Below are 20272 nucleotides of genomic sequence, written 5' to 3'. Positions count from 1 at the left end.
CATCCAGGGCTTAGGAGGTAGCATCAAAGATCACTTTGGGCTCTACCACATACAGACCTGTAACCTTGATCAGATTTGAACAAGTATCTTGTTATAAAAGTAGTAGTGAGTGACACACAAGAGCTGTGAGGACACATGGCCCAGGAAAGTTTGAACCAGCATCTGCCGACGACCATGCTCTTTGGCTTGGAAAACCTGGTATCAGAGCATACTTTCTTTTAGAATGTCTAAAGGGCTAGTAATCCATTTCATTGATGCTAGTACTAATAGTTTCTGATGTCACACACAATACTGTTTATTCAGTCGTGCCTGTGGGACATAAAACGTTTGTAGGTGGCAAGCTGTTTGACCCACTAAACTATGGTTTATTGCTGTTCTGATGCTCTATTTTATAGAGAAGGCAAAGACTCATCCAGTGCCCTGCCGTTGAGTTGAAGAGCGAGTTTTACACCTACATTCCCAACCACGCAGTGCGTCCTTTGGCCTTTTCCTTTACTGGAATGGTCTTAAATGTTGTCAAGACTGGAAACCATTTTGTTAAGAAACAGAAACGAAATTCAAAACTAACTTCAGAGTGTAGTTTCATTTATCACCCCCCACTTTGAGAAAAAGAGAGATGCATTTTCTGTAAATTTATAAGATTATGAAATTTACTGTAAATATCTACAGACCCAAGAGTGACCCTCCCACAGGACCTGGCTTCAGGTGCCACGGGAGCTTCTCTGCCCACACAGCTACTGTCCCCATTGCGGTAGCCAGTTAAAGCAATGAGTACCACTTTCTCATGTTCGATCATGAAGATCCAGCCACAAGACAGAAATACACGGGGCCTGATAGTCTCACATCCTCCCAAGATGACCTACATTAACCTCTCTCAGGAGGCAGGCTCTGAAGTGTAATGTTGCTTACCCAGCTCTGTTTCAATGGTGGAAATTTCCACCCAGCCACTCACAAATGCCAATGCTTCAGTATAAATAGTCTCCAAGATGCAAAACTCATCACCCAATGACCTGAGAGTTCTCAGAGGGCCTTCTCAGGTATGACACAGCTATGCCCTGTCCTGTACAGGGCAGGGCCAAGTACTAAGTAAACTGTGTTTATCAATGGCTCTGAAAGGAAGGTTGATTCCATTCTGATATTGGCCACCAGGGAGACACAAGTGTTAAGTCTAAGGGAGGCAGCAGTGAATCTCTGAGAGACATATAACTGGTCAGAGACCCATCCCTGGTGGTCCTTACAAGCCATGCTCACCCATCTGCCCCCAGTATGCTGATTAAAGAGACAAAATAATAGCAAAAGTTTAAAAGGTTACTCTATGTAGCCACACTGGGAAGAACAAATCAGAGTTCCAGAGATGTCTAAGCCCACCTTTAGGATGCTTACATGAGGCTTGAGTTTAAGGGAACAGTGTCTACATAACTAAGTAGTCCCAGACAAAATGTCTGCTCACCTACCACCAACCATGGATTCATCCTTGTCTGGGCTCCAGATTTTCCTGCAAGGACATCTAACAAGTTATCAGAAGCATGTGAAATCTAGTCCTGGGGGAGAAGTTTCTGTTTGACTTTTTCCTTCTCCCAGTCTGAGATTCCTGGGGAAATTCCAATGTCTTAAGGACTATTATTAAAGTCAGATGGCCAGAGGGAGGGTACAAGCATCTCCAGGAAGCACTCTCTGTCTACCCAGCCCTGCGTAGCTCAAGGCTCCAAGTGCCAATATCTCACAAGATGGAGCTAAGGACACTTCCGCATGGGGTTGCTGGGCACGTGGTCATGTTAGCACCACGTGTGTCACTGTCTTCAGCTGTGATAACTGTAGTTATCGAAAATGCACACTTCCTTCTTTTGACAGGGGTTTCTGCCCACCTCCCTCGATAACCACCCCCCAGGAAACAGAAGAGGTTTCATGATGTCACAGTAACTTCCTGCCACCCATCTCTAGCTTGCTTCCATCGTCTCTCTTGAGAAACGTTAACTCTGCCATTACAAAATAAGGTAGAGAAGCAAACAGAAAAAGAGGAAAGAAAAAAAAAAAGAAAAAGAAAAAAGCCCATACAAACCAGAGAAGTCACCGGCCCCAAGGGATCCCCTTGCATTGGGCAGGAGGTTGAGCAGACCATATGCAAGATACTGCTTAGCACTTCACAGGGTGCCTAAATTAAGCCCAAAGGAGCTATCAGGACAGTGTCTCAAGAAGGCCCTGGTCCCCAGGGAGGGCATGACGTGATACCTCCTGTCCCGCCCTGTCCTGGGCCTTCCAGTTACCTAAATGGGCGAAATTGTGCTTTTCTTATACCTGTGAACTCACAGACTGGGGGGCGTGGGGGGGGGGGACAGACGCTACAAAATGCCCTCCTGGAGTTCAGCTGTTCATTCTCTGCAGTCCCCAGGATGGAAGTGACTCAGCTGGGGCAGGGAAGTCCTCCGGATTCCAGCTGGCTTAGTGGATCCACAGACCAGTCTTTAAAGGGAAATTGTAGGGTTTGAGAACCAGCCCTGGTCCTAGAGAGAAGGCCTGCCTCTTGTGCCTTCCGCTGCTCTGAACACGAAAGCAAGTAAGACCATTTTCACGGAGTCACAGACCAGCAGTGTCTCTTGGAAATGGGTGTGACCTGGAACTCTGACTTTAAACAGCAGTATAAAAGCACACCCACACCCACAGTACCCCCCAAACACACACACACACACACACACACACATCTGATCAGAACTTCAAGGTCATAGCCAGCACCCAGAGACGGCTTCAGCATTCTGGTATCTGCTGTGTTATTCCCACTCAGCCACATCCCCAGATTAAGCTTAAACAGGAAACAACCATGTGCATCAACATATTTATCCAGTAATAGGTCCTGCTTCATCTGCTTCAGATACTGGAGAAGTTCTCAGTTCTGGGTGCCTTTTGGGCCTGGAGTGGAGAAATGGGACCAGGGGCTTTGCTCTTTGTAGGATGGCGGCACATCGGGATCTCTCGAGCCCCCCAGAGCAGCAACATCCTCTTAGCAACAGAGCCGGGAGCGCGCAGCCAATCGCCCAGCTCCCCGCTGCCGCCAGCTGAAGGTTACTAGCGAGCATTGACCGATAGTAACCCCGGCGCGGGCGGCAGGGAGGCAGGAAGGCACGCACTGCGCCTGCGCGACAGCGCACACCTGCCCCGCCCGCACCTGCAAACTGGAGGAGGCAGATCCTTGCAGCATCTCCTTCCAGTCACTGAGAATTCCCAAGAATCCCTGCAGGCAGCCTCTACCGAGCCTGCAGCCAGGGTTCCTTGTGAGCAATAGAGCCAGTGTGACCTGGCCGCCTGTAGGATGCTCACAGAACCACAGAAGGAGGGGAGGGGTGTTCTAAGCAATAAAAACTCGTTATGGGGCTGTCACTTGGCCAGTCCCTTTAATACTGGACCATGTAGATGACAGTTGGCTGGAATGAACTATTCTCTCATCCATATTTATGCCCCCCCCCCTCTCGATCACTGGCTGAACATATGTAACTCCATCTTGGAGAGTGAGCTGAGGTCTAATGTGTCCAGGAGGCAGCGGTGCAGTTCAAGACTCCAGGTAGAAGTCAAGCCTGCCTCCTGCCCCTGCCCCTACTCCACACCCATACCTCCATTGAAAGTAGGCAAAGAGGTCTTTGTGTGGACACCCACAGTATTTATCTCCTGAGCAAGAATTTAACGCCGGTCATCCTATGTGGGTCTGGGCCTCTCGAAACATTTTTTTTGCGGCAGAGAGTTGAAACTCTGGGGTAATGAGACAATGTGGGAAAGGAAACAGCAAACATGGGCTATTTTTAATTGAAAATAAGCATGACTCCCTCAAAAGTGGGAGAAGAGGCATAAAACTGAGACCTCCCACAATCCCTGCAGGGATGCTTGGCCCAGGGGCTTCTGGGCAGAGCACCAGTTGCCACGTGACAGATACAAAGCAGAAGGCTAGTGCTGCTTCTCAACTGGGCTCTCCCCTTACCAATAATAGAAAGCCTTCTGGGAGGCATGCCTGTCTTTGCCCTGTTAGCCCCAAGTGTCACCGTGCCATGCAATCTCAAAGCAAGCCTGGACCTTCTTTGTCTGGCAGCCACGTACTCCTCATGCCTCCCTTATAAACTTGATTACTCCTTTGTCCCTGGTCAGTCTCTTATTCTGTCCAGTTTGTGGGCCCATTTCAAGGCCAAGATGACTTGTTCCACAGAGTTCCAGAAGCAGGAGCTGGATCAACTCACGGACCTTACTCAAACGCTGAATTTTAGCTCAGAAGCATTTTCTAAGAACGAACCTTGGGTGAGCACACCCTTGTGAGTGCTGTCTTGGGACAGTTCCTGGTGACCGCAGTAATCAAAGAGACTGACTCGCTGGGAGGGAAAGCGCAGGTGGTTGGTCCCCTGACATGTGGGAGTTCAGACTAGGGCAAGTCCAAGGCTCCTGTTGGCGCCAAGATCTAGATGCTAAATATAGGTCTCAGCTGGACCTAATCACAGCCTTGATGGCCCTCCTGGCATATCTTACTCTTCACACTGAATGCCATTTGCCCCACTGCGCTGAGGTAGCTGACAACATACAGCTGGTTCAGCGGATGGCGAAACTATTGGCTTTGGGTCATGTGTGATGGAACCAGCAGCCACATCAGCCATCCTTGGAAAAGCCCTTTGACACATTTCCTCACAGAAGCAAAGCACCAGCATCAGACATATCTGATTTGAAGGTAGCTTTTCCTATGCATGGTAGGAATTTTTTTTTTATTTTTATCAACACGTCTCATGAAGAATGTGCTTTGTGACATTACCTCGACCATGTGGTGGAGTCTTAACTATTTAATCTGCCCCTTGTGGTGACCCCCTTTCCCTTAAAGAAGCAAATCTGTTGCTGCTAGAACTCGATGGGAGCAGGTGTACGGTTACTAACCACTAGTTCCCGGCCAGTTTATAAACAAAAGGGACGGTTTTATGTTCCGCAAACTGTCAGCTATAGTTATTTCTTGAACCAGGAGAGCCAGCTTCAGTTTTAAAAGGTCTTTCGTCTCAGAAGGCGGGGGTTTCTGGATGGAGGCCCCACTGCGGAGGTGCTAAATGCAAGCAGCAGGCACAGAGGACACGGACAAGCATGGTAAGAATGTCCTTGGGAAATTAAATACTGACAATGACACCCTTCAGGCGGCCGAGTAAGGGCCTGTGAAGCCATCCTGCAGAGGCCAGATGGCTCAAGAACCGGGGCAACCTTGAGGAAGTCACAAGGTCTCATAGACAGATAAAGAAACTGCCAGATAGAATGCTGGGGGTTGGGGGGTGAACAAACCCAGGAACAATGGTATCAGGGCTTGAACCCATGTCAAGATGTCAGCCTGGACCACACAGTGCATAGGAAACTCATGCCTCTGACTCCAGAGTGCAGCTTCTTCTCATGTGGAGGGACTAACAGGAGAAGATGTGCCAGCCAGACGAGGGGAGACAGGAGAGCCTGGATGCTGAGACTATAAACTAGGAAGTAAAGGGCTCTGGGCACTCCCAAGATCCATCCAATGTCAACAGTTCCTCAAATTCTATTTTTAGATTACCAAAGAAGTTCCTTATCACCTAGGGTGCTGCTCTCAGGCCTACCCATCTGTCCCCAGGAGTCACCAAATAATGAAGAGCAAGAACCTGCCCTCTAAGTTTACCCAAGCAACAGATGGCCATTGGGGTGCTCTTCAACACAATTAAGCCACAAGAGGTCTGCAAGTAGCCTGAGGTTAGAAGCTGCCTGAAAGGGTTAGCTACCACCCTAAATAAAGCACACCACCCTGTGTTAAAAGCAATCTCTTTTGGGGCCCAAAAGAAAGCCTAGCACAAGACAGGCCAAGAGGATCAACAGAATTCTTCCAGCTAAAGGGAGTGAATTCCCCCTTAAAACCTGAGCATCACCAACCCTGGGGCTCTCTGAAGCCTTTCTTATCTGGGCTGGGTTCCCCTTCCCCTCTCCGATCTTGGGCATTTGGTCGAAGTCCAAATTTCCTAATGCAATTCCTGAAAGGGGCTTATTAATGGCCTGGTCCACTCATTTTAGCCAGCCTGTAATGACAGGCCTTGTGAAAGGGTGGTGAAAATTAAGCGAAAGCAAACCTTAATTTGAGAAGGGTGTTGGGTGTCCAATGGCCTTTTAGAACTCAGAAGCAAGCCAATACACATAATCTGGCTTGGAGCTGATCAGACTGCTTAACACCTTTCCTGGTTTTTTTGTTTTGTTTTTTTTTTTTGGGGGGGGGGGGGAGGGAGTGGGAGTAGGGCTGAAAACTGGAGGATCCTGTTCGCCCCCCCCACCCCCTGCACATGGAATGTGGCATGTGGAGACATGGCCTAGCCTGGCTAAAAGGACACTAAAGAAAATGTCCTGAAGCCCCAGTGGGATAGCATTTGTTCTCAACCTAAGCGTCACCACTGGCTGATCTCTACAGATGTATTTAATTCCTAAGAGCTGTGTCATTTGCTGGGCAGAGGATGTTCCCTGCCACCAGTGTCCTCCACTGACAAGGACACAGGACACACAAGTCTCTCCAGAGGAGGATGGAATTGCAAAGCCCTTCAGACAGCCTTATCAAAGGTTACATCCAAGCAGGACCCATGAGACAGGAAATAGGACAGGCGCTAATAATGCCATCTGTACTGTGGTGGTCCAGCATGAAACCAGCTCAGGGGTCAACACTCATCTCGTGGGGTTCCTGCAGGTAACCAACCTTGGTTCCAAATACCACAGACAAGGTTTCAAGTTGGCCTTTCCTACAGCTATGACCTTGAGCTAGGGAGAGGGGTCAGAACGGGTCCTAAAGCAGCTTTCTGAGCCAAGCAAACTGAAGAAGCCCCCCTCAGTTAGCCAACTGTGCAGGAAACCACTCAGCTGTGCTTGGGTTGCAGAGGGGACAGTATACAGCATCTCCCCTCCCCAGCCTTGGCAATGGATTCTTGGACCACAGGAAGCACAGACTGTATCTTCCGCAGTCACTCTGGCCTGAGGGGGAGACTCCTCCCGTCAGTCCCCGTACCACAACAGCCAGTGTGACGGCACCAAAGGCAAGATTGTTCCGAGTCATTTGTCCCATCAGCTCACATACTACGTGAGTGCGTTCCTTGAGGGAGAGTAATTACCAGATCAGAAGCCGGTGAGATGCTCCTTGGGGTAAACCATCCCCTCCCGAGACTGGCTCCTTTCACAATTATGTTCCCTACCAGGAATCTATTACATGAGCTAGTTTTTCCTCCGAAGACATCATTAATCAAAAGATGAAAACTTAAATACAATTGAAAATACATGTTTGGTTAAATGCCATTGTCAGTGTCAAGCTCCTGGATGAGAGAGAGACAGAATGGCCTCTCCTAAAGCTAAGACTGTCCCTTTCCTTCCTGCCTGCTTTCTCTAAGGCGACAGTATATTTATAGTGTTATTGTCTTCAGAAGACTCAGTATAGTAGCACCACATTCTGGGAGAAATCCGGGAAGGAACTGGTTTCCATGAGGGGTCTACAGAGTGATCCAGCCTCTATCTGGGTAATAGAGGAGAACAGCTGGGCCCTCCCCTCTGGCTTTGACTTTGGGCAAATTGCCTCTGCTCTCGGACTCCTGTTGCCTCTACCAATCTATAAGTCTGACAGGCTAGATGCTCCCAGAGCTCCTTAGTCTTACAAGTCAGAAGTCCTCCCTCCAGCAGTGATCCCTCCAGCAGTCCTCCCTCCTGCAGTCCTTCCTCCAGCACTTCTCCCTCCAGTACTCCTCCCTCCAGCAGTCCTCCCTCCAGCACTCCTCCCTCCAGCACTCCTCCTTCCAACAGTTCTCCCTCCAGCACTCTTCCCTTCTGCAGTCCTCCCTCCAGCACTCCTCCCTCCTGCAGTCTTCCCTCCAGTACTCATTTCTCCTGAAGTCCTCCCTCCAGCAGTCCTCCTTTCAACAGTTCTCCCTCCTGCCGTCCTCCCTCCAGTAGTCCTCCCTCCTGCAGTCCTTCCTCCAGCACTCCTCCCTCCAGCACTCCTCCCTCCAGTAGTCCTCCTTCCAACAGTTCTCCCTCCAGCACTCTTCCCTTCTGCAGTCCTCCCTCCAGCAGTTCTCCCTCTAGCACTCCTCCCTTCAGTACTCATTTCTCCTGAAGTCCTCCCTCCAGCACTCCTCCCTCCAGCACTCCTCCCTCCCACATTCCTCCCTCCTGCAGTCCTCCCTCCAGTACTTCTCCCTCCAGCACTCCTCCCTCCCACATTCCTCCCTCCTGCAGTCCTTCCTCCAGCACTACTCCCTCAGCACTCCTCCCTCCTCCAGTCTTCCCTCCAGTATTCCTTTCTCCTGAAGTCCTCCCTCCAGCACTCCTCCCTCCAGCATTCCTCTCTCCAGCAGTCCTCCCTCCAGCACTCCTCCCTCCAGCACTCCTCCCTCCAGCACTCCTCCCTCCTGCAGCCCTCCCTCCAGCACTTCTCCCTCCTGCAGTCCTCCCTCCAGCACTCCTCCCTCCAGCAGGGCTATGGCAGCCAACCCCAGAGTTACAGTCAGCTAAGCACATCAGGGTGAATCTTAAAAGCCAACAACAAGCCAATCGTCTTGATACACAGCCGACAAAACTAATCAGGTAGCAGCATATGAGAAGTGGCTTCTACCCTGAAGGTCACTTTGGCACTGCATAAAGAGGATGGCAGATCCCAAATCACCATTGTAGAGAAATGGCAAGAGTAGCCAAGGACATGACCTCCACAGCTCCAGTGACTGCTGGAGCCCTTAAGGGTCACTAGCCATGTGAGGGGCAAAAGAGCAAGAAGTCCCACTGGGTGGGGGGGCAAAGGAAGCAGATTAGACATTCAGGAGCAGAGGCAAGGAGGGGTGTTGTGTGGGGGAAAGACAAGGAATCCAGAGGTGCTGCCGGGCCCCAGTGAAAATGCACTTTACTGATTGCCTGCTTACTGGATATAGTTCCAAGTTGAGGAAATTGAACCCCCAGGTTCGGAGTCACCAGGACATAGCACTGGTGTCAGGAGGGAGGTTACGAGAATGTCTGCAGCTCCTGTCCTTTGTAGCTGATGAGGCAAATGCCTATGTTTCCCTAGATGTGACCTACAGGCTAATGGACTATTTCCCTGGGCACCCGAGCCTCCAGAAGACTTTATTTCCCTGCCAGTGACATGAGCCACAGGGCTCAGAATTGGGCAAGGCCCGGCCTCCACACTGGACTTCAGGGAGGAGGTTGTGGCCTCAGGCAGGAGTATTGGACAATCCTTCTGTTTGCCCTTTCACTGAGGAGGAGGTAGGTACTTTGTTTCAATCTTAAGTTCAGACTGACTTGGAAAAGCATCTCAATTCTGATGTAGGTCTGGCAGCCAGGGAAGGACAAGGAACACAGAAGAGAGGGTAGTACCTCAGAGATGTTGGCTGCAGAGGAAGAAAAGCAAAACTGTGGAAGAGATCAGACGGCAAGCCACGCCAGCTGGTTGAGAAGCCAACAACAAGACATACCAGACTGAGCATATCTGTCATCCTCTGACTCATGGGCAAGTCCCCCGGGGCTCATGTGCGACTCCTCCCATGCCTGAACCCACAGAGGTTACTACAGGGCAAACAGCCACCTGGCTGAACATCCTCGAAGGTGCCGAGAACCGACACTTGCGTCTCAGCCTGTTAGGAATCCATTACCTGACTCTGATGGTGAACGTGACCTGTTTATGGTCGGAGAGGCGGATACAGCACCTGAGGGGTTGCCCCTCCTGGGCCCAGATCTACGTTCTGGGTTTCAACTCAAGATGCTGCCAGGGTGTGACGGTACATCTTGGGAGACAGTTTGATGGGATTCAGAATAGCCATGAAGAATAGTGTCTGGCTGCTTCTGGGAGGAATAATTACTCCTGGATTTGATTAAGTGAAGAGAGAAGGCTCACCCTAAATGTGGGCGGTGCCATATCATGGACTAGGGTCCTAGACTCAATAAAAAGGGGAAAGGGAGCCGAGAATGGGCATCTATCGCTCTCTGCTTCCTGAATGTGGAAACCACTGAGCAGCCAGCTGCCTTCTTCTTCTGCCCACATGACTTTTCTGCCATGGTTGGCTGTACCCTGGACGTGGGAGCCAAAACAAGCCCGTTTCCCTTTAAGTCCTTTCTGTCTCGTATTTAAATAAGTAACCGACACACAAGGATTCAAACATCTGAACCCCTACATGGCAAGCCATCTTCACCTATAGCCTGGGTTTTTCAAACCCCACCACAACACCTCCAAGACCATATGCAGGGATTGCTGTGTGCTTCACAGGTTTGTTGCAATTATCTACACTAAGCAACGAGCCCCATGAGGTACAGTTTTCTGTATATTTCCTACCTTTCAATTCCAAGGGCGCCATAGAAAGGACCCACGGCTGAGCCTGGTGCAGTTTCTTTCTTAACAAAACAGGCAGGAGTGTCAGATAACAGTGCTCCACAATCACCCCTGAGAGGGGACAAGGCCTGTTCTTGGTTGTGCAAACCCAGACACAATCACAATCGTTTAACAACCACTGGGCTCAAAGGTCCTGGAGATTGGCTTCTCAAGTTTCCAAAATTTTGTTTACCACCAAGACCAGATTGCCCCTGCCAATGGTCTCAGCAGCTTAGCTTTAGGAAGCAGAAAAAACAAAACGGGGAATGGGGGAGGGAAAGAGGAAAAGATGACAAATTTAAAAAGAGGCTAACTTTTTAGAAAGAAAGAAGAAAGGTTGTGTCACTATTTTAACTTTTTTTTTTTTTTTTTAATCAATCTTCCGGTGGCACCCAAGTCACCTCGAATATCCCAAGTCCCCTTCGGGTTTCCAATTTGCCTGTGGTGATTCCGTAAATACCATGAACTGCCTGGTCTCTTCCCTGACTACCCCACTTCTACAAACAGCAGACTAGGCTGGAAAGTAAGAACCAGTCAGAGAGGCTTGTGCACTCAAACCTCAGCGAGCCCTGTGTAGGGGAGGTGGAGAACTCAGGAGGATGGCTGAGCAGCTGAAACTTCAGCATATAGTGCGGGTCCCTCGTCATATAGTGCCCTAGGGGCTTCTTCTGTTCCGTCCTCCCCTTTGGCCACCAGCACTACACATTGAAGAGTCCTCCCAAGATCTCAAAACCAAGCCGGTTCCCAGAAAGGCTATGCCCGACCCTGGAATGCTCTTGAACAATTGAGGCCTGGAAGGCAACACACGCTTTCTCTGAATGACTGGAAAAGTATTCTACCTTGAAAAAAATCATCAGCAACTGAGTGTCCACTAGGGAGGACCCTCATGCTAGGAACAAGAAAGCCCTGATGCTGGGTGACCCTGTGAAATCCTTTACCCGGGCACCGTTATTAGGAATCTAAGACACTTAAAACTCTCATTTTTCTGAGCACTAACTGGAATTTTTTCCCACATGATTGGAGGTGATAAGTCACAATCAGAATATAGATGCATGAGGGGAAAAAATGTATAAAATCACATTCAGGTATCTCATAAGTTGTCCAAGAAACAGGTGGATATCGCAGCCACCCACATTTGGCTGCTGTCCCCAAGGTACCTCATTACAGATATGTACCTATTGCCCCAAATCCAGAATATATATGTAGTCAGAAGTACTTTTGGCCCCGAGCATTTTCAACAGGGGACATTCAACCTATACCAACACCACTGAAGTTTAGGGCCTCTGTGAACTCTGAGATTGTCTAATCTAACCTGTATATTTCATAGGAGAGAAACCAGCTGTGAAAAATACATCTCAACATTCCAAACTTCAGACCAAGACTCTCCTTCAAGGGCTTCCCCACAACCCAGCCACCAAGCTGGTGGCTTCCTTTCCTACCTTTCTTCCTCCACCAGGGTCCCTCTGGTACCGAGTAAGAAAGGTCCTTGAATTCGATGTTCACGGCTGCCCTCCGAGGCAGGGAGGAAAACCGCTGGGCCTCTGTGAAGTTGTTGTCCACCTTCTTCAGGTGCCCATTAAGCAGGTCTGTCTCAACCTCATCCACGTTGCTGGACACAACCTCGTCCACCGACACGCACACGGACTTGGGCTCCGTCATTGCTGCAGAGTAGCTGCTGGCATTCTGGAAGAACAGAACAGAGGCCATGAGGTACGCTGTGTGCTCCCTGGAGAGAAGGAATATCAAGAGACTTGCTGCTGGGCTCAGGGTCACTGATCACCTATAGAGGTACTTTCTAGACCTTTCTGGAATACCCTCGGCCCCAGAGGGGCTGTCCCACTAACTATCACTTTTGCTTTTAGCAAAAAAAATCACCTCAGATGAGACACCAAACACATCGACAGTCTTTAGGATCACGACATCTAATCTAAAATTTAAGTGACTTGCCTTCCTCTATAAAGAAGAGGCGGGCCACCATGGAGACTCACCCCTTTCGGGTCTAGGGGAAGACACATGGGGCTTATTTAGAATGAGCTGTTGTCACGTGTTCCCTGTGTCAGTTCCTGACACGTCTGAGACTGTGTTATTAGAGCACCGGCTTGTGGGGGCTGACATACCTTACTGTCACATTTTCTAGATCCCTTGGAACTCCACTCTCCTTCTAATAACATCGGAGGGTTGGTGTAGTTTGTTTTTTTCTCTGTTATGCAGGCAAGGAAACTGAGGCACAGGTGACTTAAGGCTGGGGTGCCACAATTAGGGGGAACAGGAGATCTAAACTTGAGCCATTAAGACACACACACACACACACACACACACACACACACACACACACACACACACACGTGAGGTGGGGTGCTTTCTGCATTACAAAGGTGTCCATAGCCAGCATAGTCTAAAGTACCCAAGGAGCCCACAGCTTTAGCTTTCAAGTCTTTCACAAGGAATCAATGCACGTAGCAGGTGGGCCAAGACCCAGGCTTATTTATGCAAAGCAAGGGCTTTGCTTTTCTAATGGCTTGGTAACCCTGGCTTGATCAATAGCTTCAGGAACCCTCCAAACACAGCAGGGCCTTAAGGGGACACGTTGTACTAAAGTGTTTCTAGCAGTCTCCTGAAGCCTAGGGAAAATGTCCAAAAGCGTGGGCCATCTGCAGGCTCAGCCAGGAGGTTGCTGATGTATGGGAGAGAGCCCACCCCTCACAGGTGCTGGTCACCAAGGCTGCTGGTCTGGTAAGGGACACCGATGTAGAAAGGATACACATGCTGTTCTTCTATGGCTTGTTTGTAACTATTTTTCTAGTATCACTTATGACTTATTATTACTTCTTTAAATAAAATAGAATAAAACTATAGCAGACTGTCCACAACAAAAAGCCACCCTACATGGTTAGGGAGGTGACTCAGTCAGTAGGATGTGTGCCTAGCATGCGCCAACCCTGGGGTTTGCTCCTGAGCACTGTGCAAACCCGCTATACTAATGCACACTTATAACTCTAGAAGCTTGAGAAGTGGAGGGAGGAAAATTAGAAGTTCAAATCCATCCTCAGCTCCATAGTGAGCCTGAGGCCAGCCTTGGGTATACAAGACCCTACCCTCACCTACAATAATCTCTATAAGACCAGCAAGTCAAGTCCCTTACCCACGTGCCCACTGAGAGCACGCAATTGAACCATGGAAGAGCTGACGTCCTCGCCACTGAGGCATTCGGGGGTCCAAAGCTCAAGAGCAAGCTTTGGAGTTTTGAATACTTAACACAAACGGGTTATGGTAGAGGACCTGGAAATGAATTCAGAGTCTCTTCGCGATGAAAAACGGGGCTCTGAGCTTAAGAAAAAGATGCACAAGCCACAGATCCACTCCCACCCTCATGAGCATCTCTGAATTCTCACAGACACACCTACCGAATGAATGCAAGTAAAAGACACAGAGGCAATTCTTGGACTCCAGCTCCGGGCACCAGACACGAAGCATAGATGCTCTTTTTAGTGCCAACAAAGTGGGTTCACAGTTGCTCCAAACGATGTCTGTGCTCGAGACTCTGAGACCCACGGAGCCCAATGGAGAGTACCCACAAGTGGCCTCTGTGCCCACACATCAGGTGCCTTCCCTTATAGGCCTCTTGAAGAAGGTGGGTCACTCTGTCATACACTTCTGTAGGAATGCACCTATGTGACTTAAAACCCACCCAGCGCACACAGGGGCACCCCCTGGGCCCATCTACTGTCCTTTGTGGCTGTACCTGACATGGCAGGTTCATAACTACAAGGGCTGTGGAGGAGCCTGGGAAATGCCAGGTGCTTTAGGGGCAGGGCATCCTAAAGAGAGGCAGTTAGATAAGACCAGGTCACCCCTCCCCCCCCCAATCTGGCTTCTCATAGGTTTGGAAGTACTCCTGGCTTAGTGCCAACCCTGAGAGAGGTGGGCAGCCATTCTCTATCCCCTACAACTCTACCCTTCAGGTTCTAGCTGCTGGGAGTAATCTCCCCTCTCTGCAGCCCCCCCATCCCCCTCCGACCAACCCCAGGGAAGCCAAGAAGGGATTGCTTCCTTCCCTGTTGAAACCCACAGGAGTAAGAGGTCTGGCAGCCATCATCCCACCTACTCCCTAGTGCGGCGGATATCAGACAGGCATCAGGCCTGCATCCTGACCTTCTCACTGGACCTATCTGTGTACACATTCATTCCCTTAACAGACAGAACACTAGATAACACCAGTCAGCTAGACACAGACACGGCCGGTAGCCTTAGCATGCACAAGTTCAAAACTGAGCCCAGGGAAGAGAGCAGCTGTCACTGCGGGATTAGACAAAAGCTGTGTGTGGGGGGGGGGGTATCCGATTCAGATCAGACCCTGAGGTAGGGGCCCAGAACAGAGTCTGTCTGCAGAAATAGCCCAGGCTGAGATTAGCAAGACAGATGAGGGCAAGGCTTTGTGTACCACGCTCCCTGCAGAGGGCCTCTGTGAACAGTGAGTCTGAAATAGGGACACCTGGGCCTATGGCAGAACCAGCCAGAAGGCTGGGGTGCAAAGGAAGACAGGAAACAGGGACCTTGGCATAGATGAGACTAGAGAGAACCCCAAAAAGAGAGTTTGGGGATTGCTGGGGACCCAGAAAGGGAACCCAAGCCCAGAGCTCCAGCCTCAGGAAGCTTTATCAGTCACCAGCAGAACCAGAACTGGGGAAGTTTAATCAGCAGGGGGTAACTAAGTAGGAGCCCACCACGCCAGACTGTAAAGCAAGCTGGGTGATTAGAACTGAGGAGGGAGGGAGAAGTCAGTTAGCTACTTAGGATGGGATGTGTTCAAGAGCAAGACCACGTGCGGGCCCATGCTAGGCAAGTGACTGTAAACAAGAGTGACTAAGATTCAGCGTGCTTAGGATGCTCCAGCAAGCCTGTGCGCTCAGCATTTGCACAGTACCGGTGGGAGGGAAGTTACTAGTTGGAAAGATCACAGGAAGGCAACAAGGTAACCAACCGGTCCACCTGGCTCCGGACACCCCAGTCAGGAGGTCCAGCTTCCTGAGGCTTCCGAGTCTGAGCTGGCCTCCTCCCATCCAGCCGTTTGACCATTGCTTAGTTCACTGTATACAGCAGAGGTGCCACGCTGCCCTTTCAGACTGAAATGCATAGCAGACAGGAACTCCTGCAGCCTCTCCCAGCAAAGAGAGCAGTCCCACCCTTCCTCCACCGGTGTCCAGTGGCCTCACCCAATTAATAAAATCATGGAAACCTATGTGATGAGGCAGCGGCCTGTCACTCCAAAATAGACCAGCTCTCTGGAAACCCGCCCTCTGATGAGAGCTGCTAGCTAATAATGTAGGTTACAGCGAGCTCTGCCTCAGCCTCCTGAGCTCATTAAAAATAAAACAAACACCTATCCGCTCCTGCTCTCCCCCCTGGGCTGGTCTGTTTCCCTACCTTCCTGTCTGGACACTGTGCCCTCTCCTCACCAATGTGTTTTTGAGGATCAAACAGATGGTGAAGGCAGGAAGTCCGTTGCTGGAGACTCTGTGCAGAGGGGGACCCTGTTGGGACCGTTGCTGGGGGCCGTTCAGGAGATTGCTTTCTTGGCACAGCGACCAGTGAGTTCTGCACAAATGCTCGGAATCTAGAGATGCCAGAGGAGTGGGGGTGGGGGGAGTTCACACAAAGCCAGCAAGTCTTACCCAAGCACGGAAGACCCCTTCACTGTGACACATTCCAACACGGAATTTTTCTCTGCACACTGGGACAGGGAGCTTTCCCATTTGCATTTGTCTGTGCTTCCTCATGACCAACTAGGATGCTCACCCAGACGGTATCCTTAGGATATCCTGGGTTCATCCAAGGAAAACATGCTAACCCATAATCAGAGCCATTTCCCACAGGAAAAGTGTCCATATGTCACACCCTGAGCTAAGCTTAAAGGGCAGGTTATAATCGAGTGACCACTCACAATGCCACAACGCTCCAACGCTACCATCCCTTGGAAAGACGTGCCCACCTTGTGTGTCTTTGCTGCCTTGGAGAACCCAGTACTCCAGGGATGCTCTGGCCACCCTCCAGGATCACACCCCCAGATTTAAAGCTCGCTCAGCCAGCACCAGCAGGACCCTAAGGCAGGAGACACTTAAAAAGTCAACCTTGAGGTCTTGTTGAAACTCAGAACATTCTGAAAAATTAACCTCAGCTTTGCTTTGTGCCTGTAACACCTGGCATTGCTAATGGCTGTCACCTCCTGTTTCCAAACAGGTCCCGACCAGGCTGACCCTGATTAGCTTCCAAAATCAGACAAGATTCGTGGATTCGAGGTGGTATAACCACAGGCAGACAGACACTTAAAACTTAAGACACAAGTGCCAGGTTTCCAGGAAGAAAATTCTTCTTAAAGGTATCAATAGGTTTATCAACGGGGTTATCAATAGAAGATAACCCCAGCCATTATGAGATCAGTAACGTCATAGCATGGGTCTGGGCTGTATCAAACCATAACGTTATAAATCAAAACCTATACCCTACAACATATTGGTTCATTAATCCACAGGTTCAAGCCAGTTCTGTGCAGAGAGAACCCACCAAACTTCCTCTACTTGCGAAGATTGTCAATTATCTTAATTTCTGTTGCCAACAACATCCTTGCGTTGATAGTTAAGTGCGAAAGGGCCAAGTGTTCAGTGTTAACCAAGCCACCAACTAGATAAAACTGGAGGAGAAGCGATTCCTGTTTCCATTGGCTCTGATGGATCGGAAATGGAGCACGTCCCAAGGATGGGAAGCAGCTTAGGGGCGGGGGTCTCCCTACCCGCCTTACCCCACCCCCTGCCAACCAACACCACCACAGTGCATCTCTCCTCCATTCGGTTTACACAAAATCATTACATAATGAGTTGGCGGGCTGGGCTTCAGACCGAGTTCTACAGTAACCTGTTTGGAATCACAGGATGCGGGTGTCAGAGCAGAGCATGCGCACAAAGCCGGTGCTTTTTTTTTTTTCTCTAGAGCTCAAGGCAAGAGGTAACTGTCGGTCAAATCCTGCTGAGCCTTGCTGACTTCAAATACAGGATGCTAAAAATGAAATAAAGGGGAGGGACTGTGCTATGTGGGCTTCCAGCGTATTGGGAAGGAACAGGCAGGCTAGTAACAGAGCTAGGAGGGAAAGAAAGGGACGATTCGGGTGGGAGAACGGAGGGCTTGCTGTTTATACTCTATCACAGTCTGAAGTGAGCCTAAGAGGTTATTAACCGCAATGTCCGCTTGTTAGGCAGAGCCGGTAAGGCCACGGGTGAGACCAGACAGATGGTGGACTGTGTTTTTGTTGTATGTTCGCTCTTTTTCCTGAAGCATTGAGTGACCGCGCAAGAGGAGACGCTTGCCCACCTCTGGGAACAGTACTTGCCTAGCAATTCAGTAGCACCTAGGTTTTGTCCTAAGACTGGTATGGGGGGGGCGTGTAAATGCCCACACCCTTCCCTCACCCTCGCCGGGACCTGGACTCGTCCTCCTCTGTCTCCCCTGTGACTCCGCTGTCTCCTCCAAGAGTAGCTGTCCCTGGGGAGCGCAGGACTGCAGGCTCCGTTTCCTGGGGCACAGTTTCTCTTTTTGTCCCCCCACTGTGCCCAGCGCTCCAGAGGGTGGCGCAAGAAGTCGCCCGCCTGCCTGCCTGCCCCGCAGAGCTCCCCAGGGATATCCGACCCTCCCCTCCCTCGGGCTGAGTCTGCAGTCCCTCCCCAGTGCGCTTCCACATCCCGAGCCCCTCACCCAGGAGGCGGATAAGTCAAGGCCATCTACCTGCCCATTTGTGAGGCTGCTCACTGCCTCGCGTCCCACTCCCGGTCCCTCCACCTTTCCGGTGCCCCAAGCCAGTGCGGGAGCATCCCGGGGTTCCAGGTGGCCAGGGCGGAGGCGGGCAGAGCCGGGCGCCTCTCCAGAGCGCCCCAGGTCAGCGCCTGGAGGATGCGCTCATCGGCGGCTGGTGTGAGGACCAGCCAGCCAAGCGTTGGGTTTCCTGTTTCCTTAGAAGACAAAAGCCAGCTCCTAGTGCAAAGGATGTGAGACTCACCATGGCGGTGCCGACCGAGAAAGCGGCCATCAGACAGGCCATGCCCCGGGGGCGGCGGCGACGACGGCGGAGACGAGGCTGCGGGCGGCGGGGACGAGGTTGCAGGAACCAGGCTGCGCTTGCTCCTGCTCCACGGCGCCGCTCTGCGCGGGTTCCGACTGCGCCCCGGCCCCGCCCCGGCCCGCGATTGGGCGGCGCTGAGGGGGCGGGGCGCCGACAGGTGCGCGTGCTCTTGTTTTGCTCCTGTTGCAAAGCGGCTGGAGGATGCTCTAGACCCGGAGCCATCTGTTAGGCCTCTCGCTGGGCCCAACCGACTGGGCTTCGGAAGGCCAGTTCAGAGACCCCCGCAGGGGCTGGGCCAACTCAACCGTAGCAGAAACCAGTGGGGGCGCCCTACAAAACCTTGAGGTCCTTGTTTCGGAAACCTCCGGAGGAGGTGATTTGAGACCAAAGGGATAGGGAAGAAGGCATGTGGCTCTTTTGTTCTGCACGTATTCCAGGTGGAAGCCCCAGGGGACAGACATAGATGGCTGCTGAAGCATGGGCATTCATACAGATAGCACCTAGGCCTCCAAAAGCACCACTCCATCCCCGAGTAAGCCACAGGGGTGTTTCCAGTGTCTTATACAGCCATGTTCTTGTACCCTACTGAAGCCCCTATTTTTTGTAAATGGGCCGTTACCTGATAACCTCGGTGAAATTCTTTAATCCCAACCTCAGATGCTAAGCTGAGGGCGTCTGCTGAGCACAGTAGAGCAGCCACCTACTCCAACACCTGGACGTGCCGCCGGGACACTTTCTGCTCTCCTAGAAGGGGGCAGGGAAATGGGTGTCACACCGTCACATCCTTTACCTTGGCCAAGCTTTTCCCTAGAATCACAGAAAGGAGAGTGGACATGGCTGAGTTTAGAGGGGAGAGGGTGGGCTTCCATGCAGGAGGGACTGATGTCCAGATCTGGTATCAAGAAGGCTGACAAAGCCAGAACATTCTAGAAAAAGGTTACGAGTACAAACCTCTCAGGGAATGAGAACGGTTTCTGGTGTCTGGGCTGCTGTCTGTCCTGGTGCCAAGCACTGCTATAGATCAGCCTAGATAGACAAGGGGAGACTGAACAATGTGCCCAGGACAAAGGCCATGTATCAGCATGCCTTATTTTTGCAGATGTCTACTCTGTGTCTACTCTCCCTACTTCCAGAATTTTCTTCTGGCATTTTCTTTCTTTCCCAAACCCCTTCTGCTCAGCCCCGCCCCGCGCCCCTCCCCCATTTGTACGCCCCTCCCCTTGGATTCACGTGCACTTGATGAACCTTTAATTCAAACGTAGGCCAACAATGAGCTTCCACCACTCAGCATCCTGTCCACAGGAGCTTCAGATGGGAGGCGGGCCTTTCTGGGCTCCTGAGAATGCACAGGGCTCAGTGTGAAGCCCCGGGGAGGAAGCCAGAGAGGGCAGACAGAGACAGCCAGCCATGTGTGGGGTCCTCATTGGTGTGGCTTGGGCCACTGAAAGGGTTCCCCCCACTCATACATGCGTCCGTGGGGTAGTGGTCCCTCTGACCGCAGTGGACCCCCCACAAGTGATGGGTGCTTTCTACAGACAAATGTCTATTTCCCGAGTCTAGTGCTGGCATCCCAGCATGCCTGAGCAGGGAATGAGTGAGCGGTAGAGCTGGACAGACTTGGGTTGTAAGTAACAGGAGGCCGGTTTTGACTGGCTGAATACACTGCTTTCCATAGTGTATAGGTTCCGAACCTGTTTTCAGGTGCAGTGGGGCCAAGGACAAATACAGCTCTCTCTCTCCCCCTCCCCGCTCCTTCTCCCTTCCCCTTCCCTCTCCCCTCACCCACCCCCTTCTGATGTCTCAGTAGCTCTGCCTTCATGTGGTGG

General features: G+C 51.0%; 1 protein-coding gene across 1 annotated transcript in view; it reads right to left on the bottom strand.

Moving 5' to 3' along the window:
* The window catches only part of ABCG1 (ATP binding cassette subfamily G member 1), a 52781-nt gene extending 34307 nt beyond the window's left edge, over positions 1-18474 (bottom strand). Inside the window, exons 1-2 of the mRNA XM_080938274.1 lie at positions 18384-18474; positions 11779-12022 (exon numbers count right to left, since the gene is read on the bottom strand). Of these exons, the coding sequence (XP_080794400.1) occupies positions 11779-12022; positions 18384-18425 (286 nt within the window). The 5' untranslated portion in view covers positions 18426-18474. The remainder of the gene's footprint in view (positions 1-11778; positions 12023-18383) is intronic.
* Positions 18475-20272: the final 1798 nt, after the last annotated feature.

This window comes from Micromys minutus (genome assembly GCF_963924665.1).
Source record: "Micromys minutus genome assembly, chromosome: 25".
NCBI classification, from domain to species: domain Eukaryota; kingdom Metazoa; phylum Chordata; class Mammalia; order Rodentia; family Muridae; genus Micromys; species Micromys minutus.
Note: the sequence above shows the minus strand (reverse complement) of the source record. Positions and strands in the feature narration are given on the sequence as shown.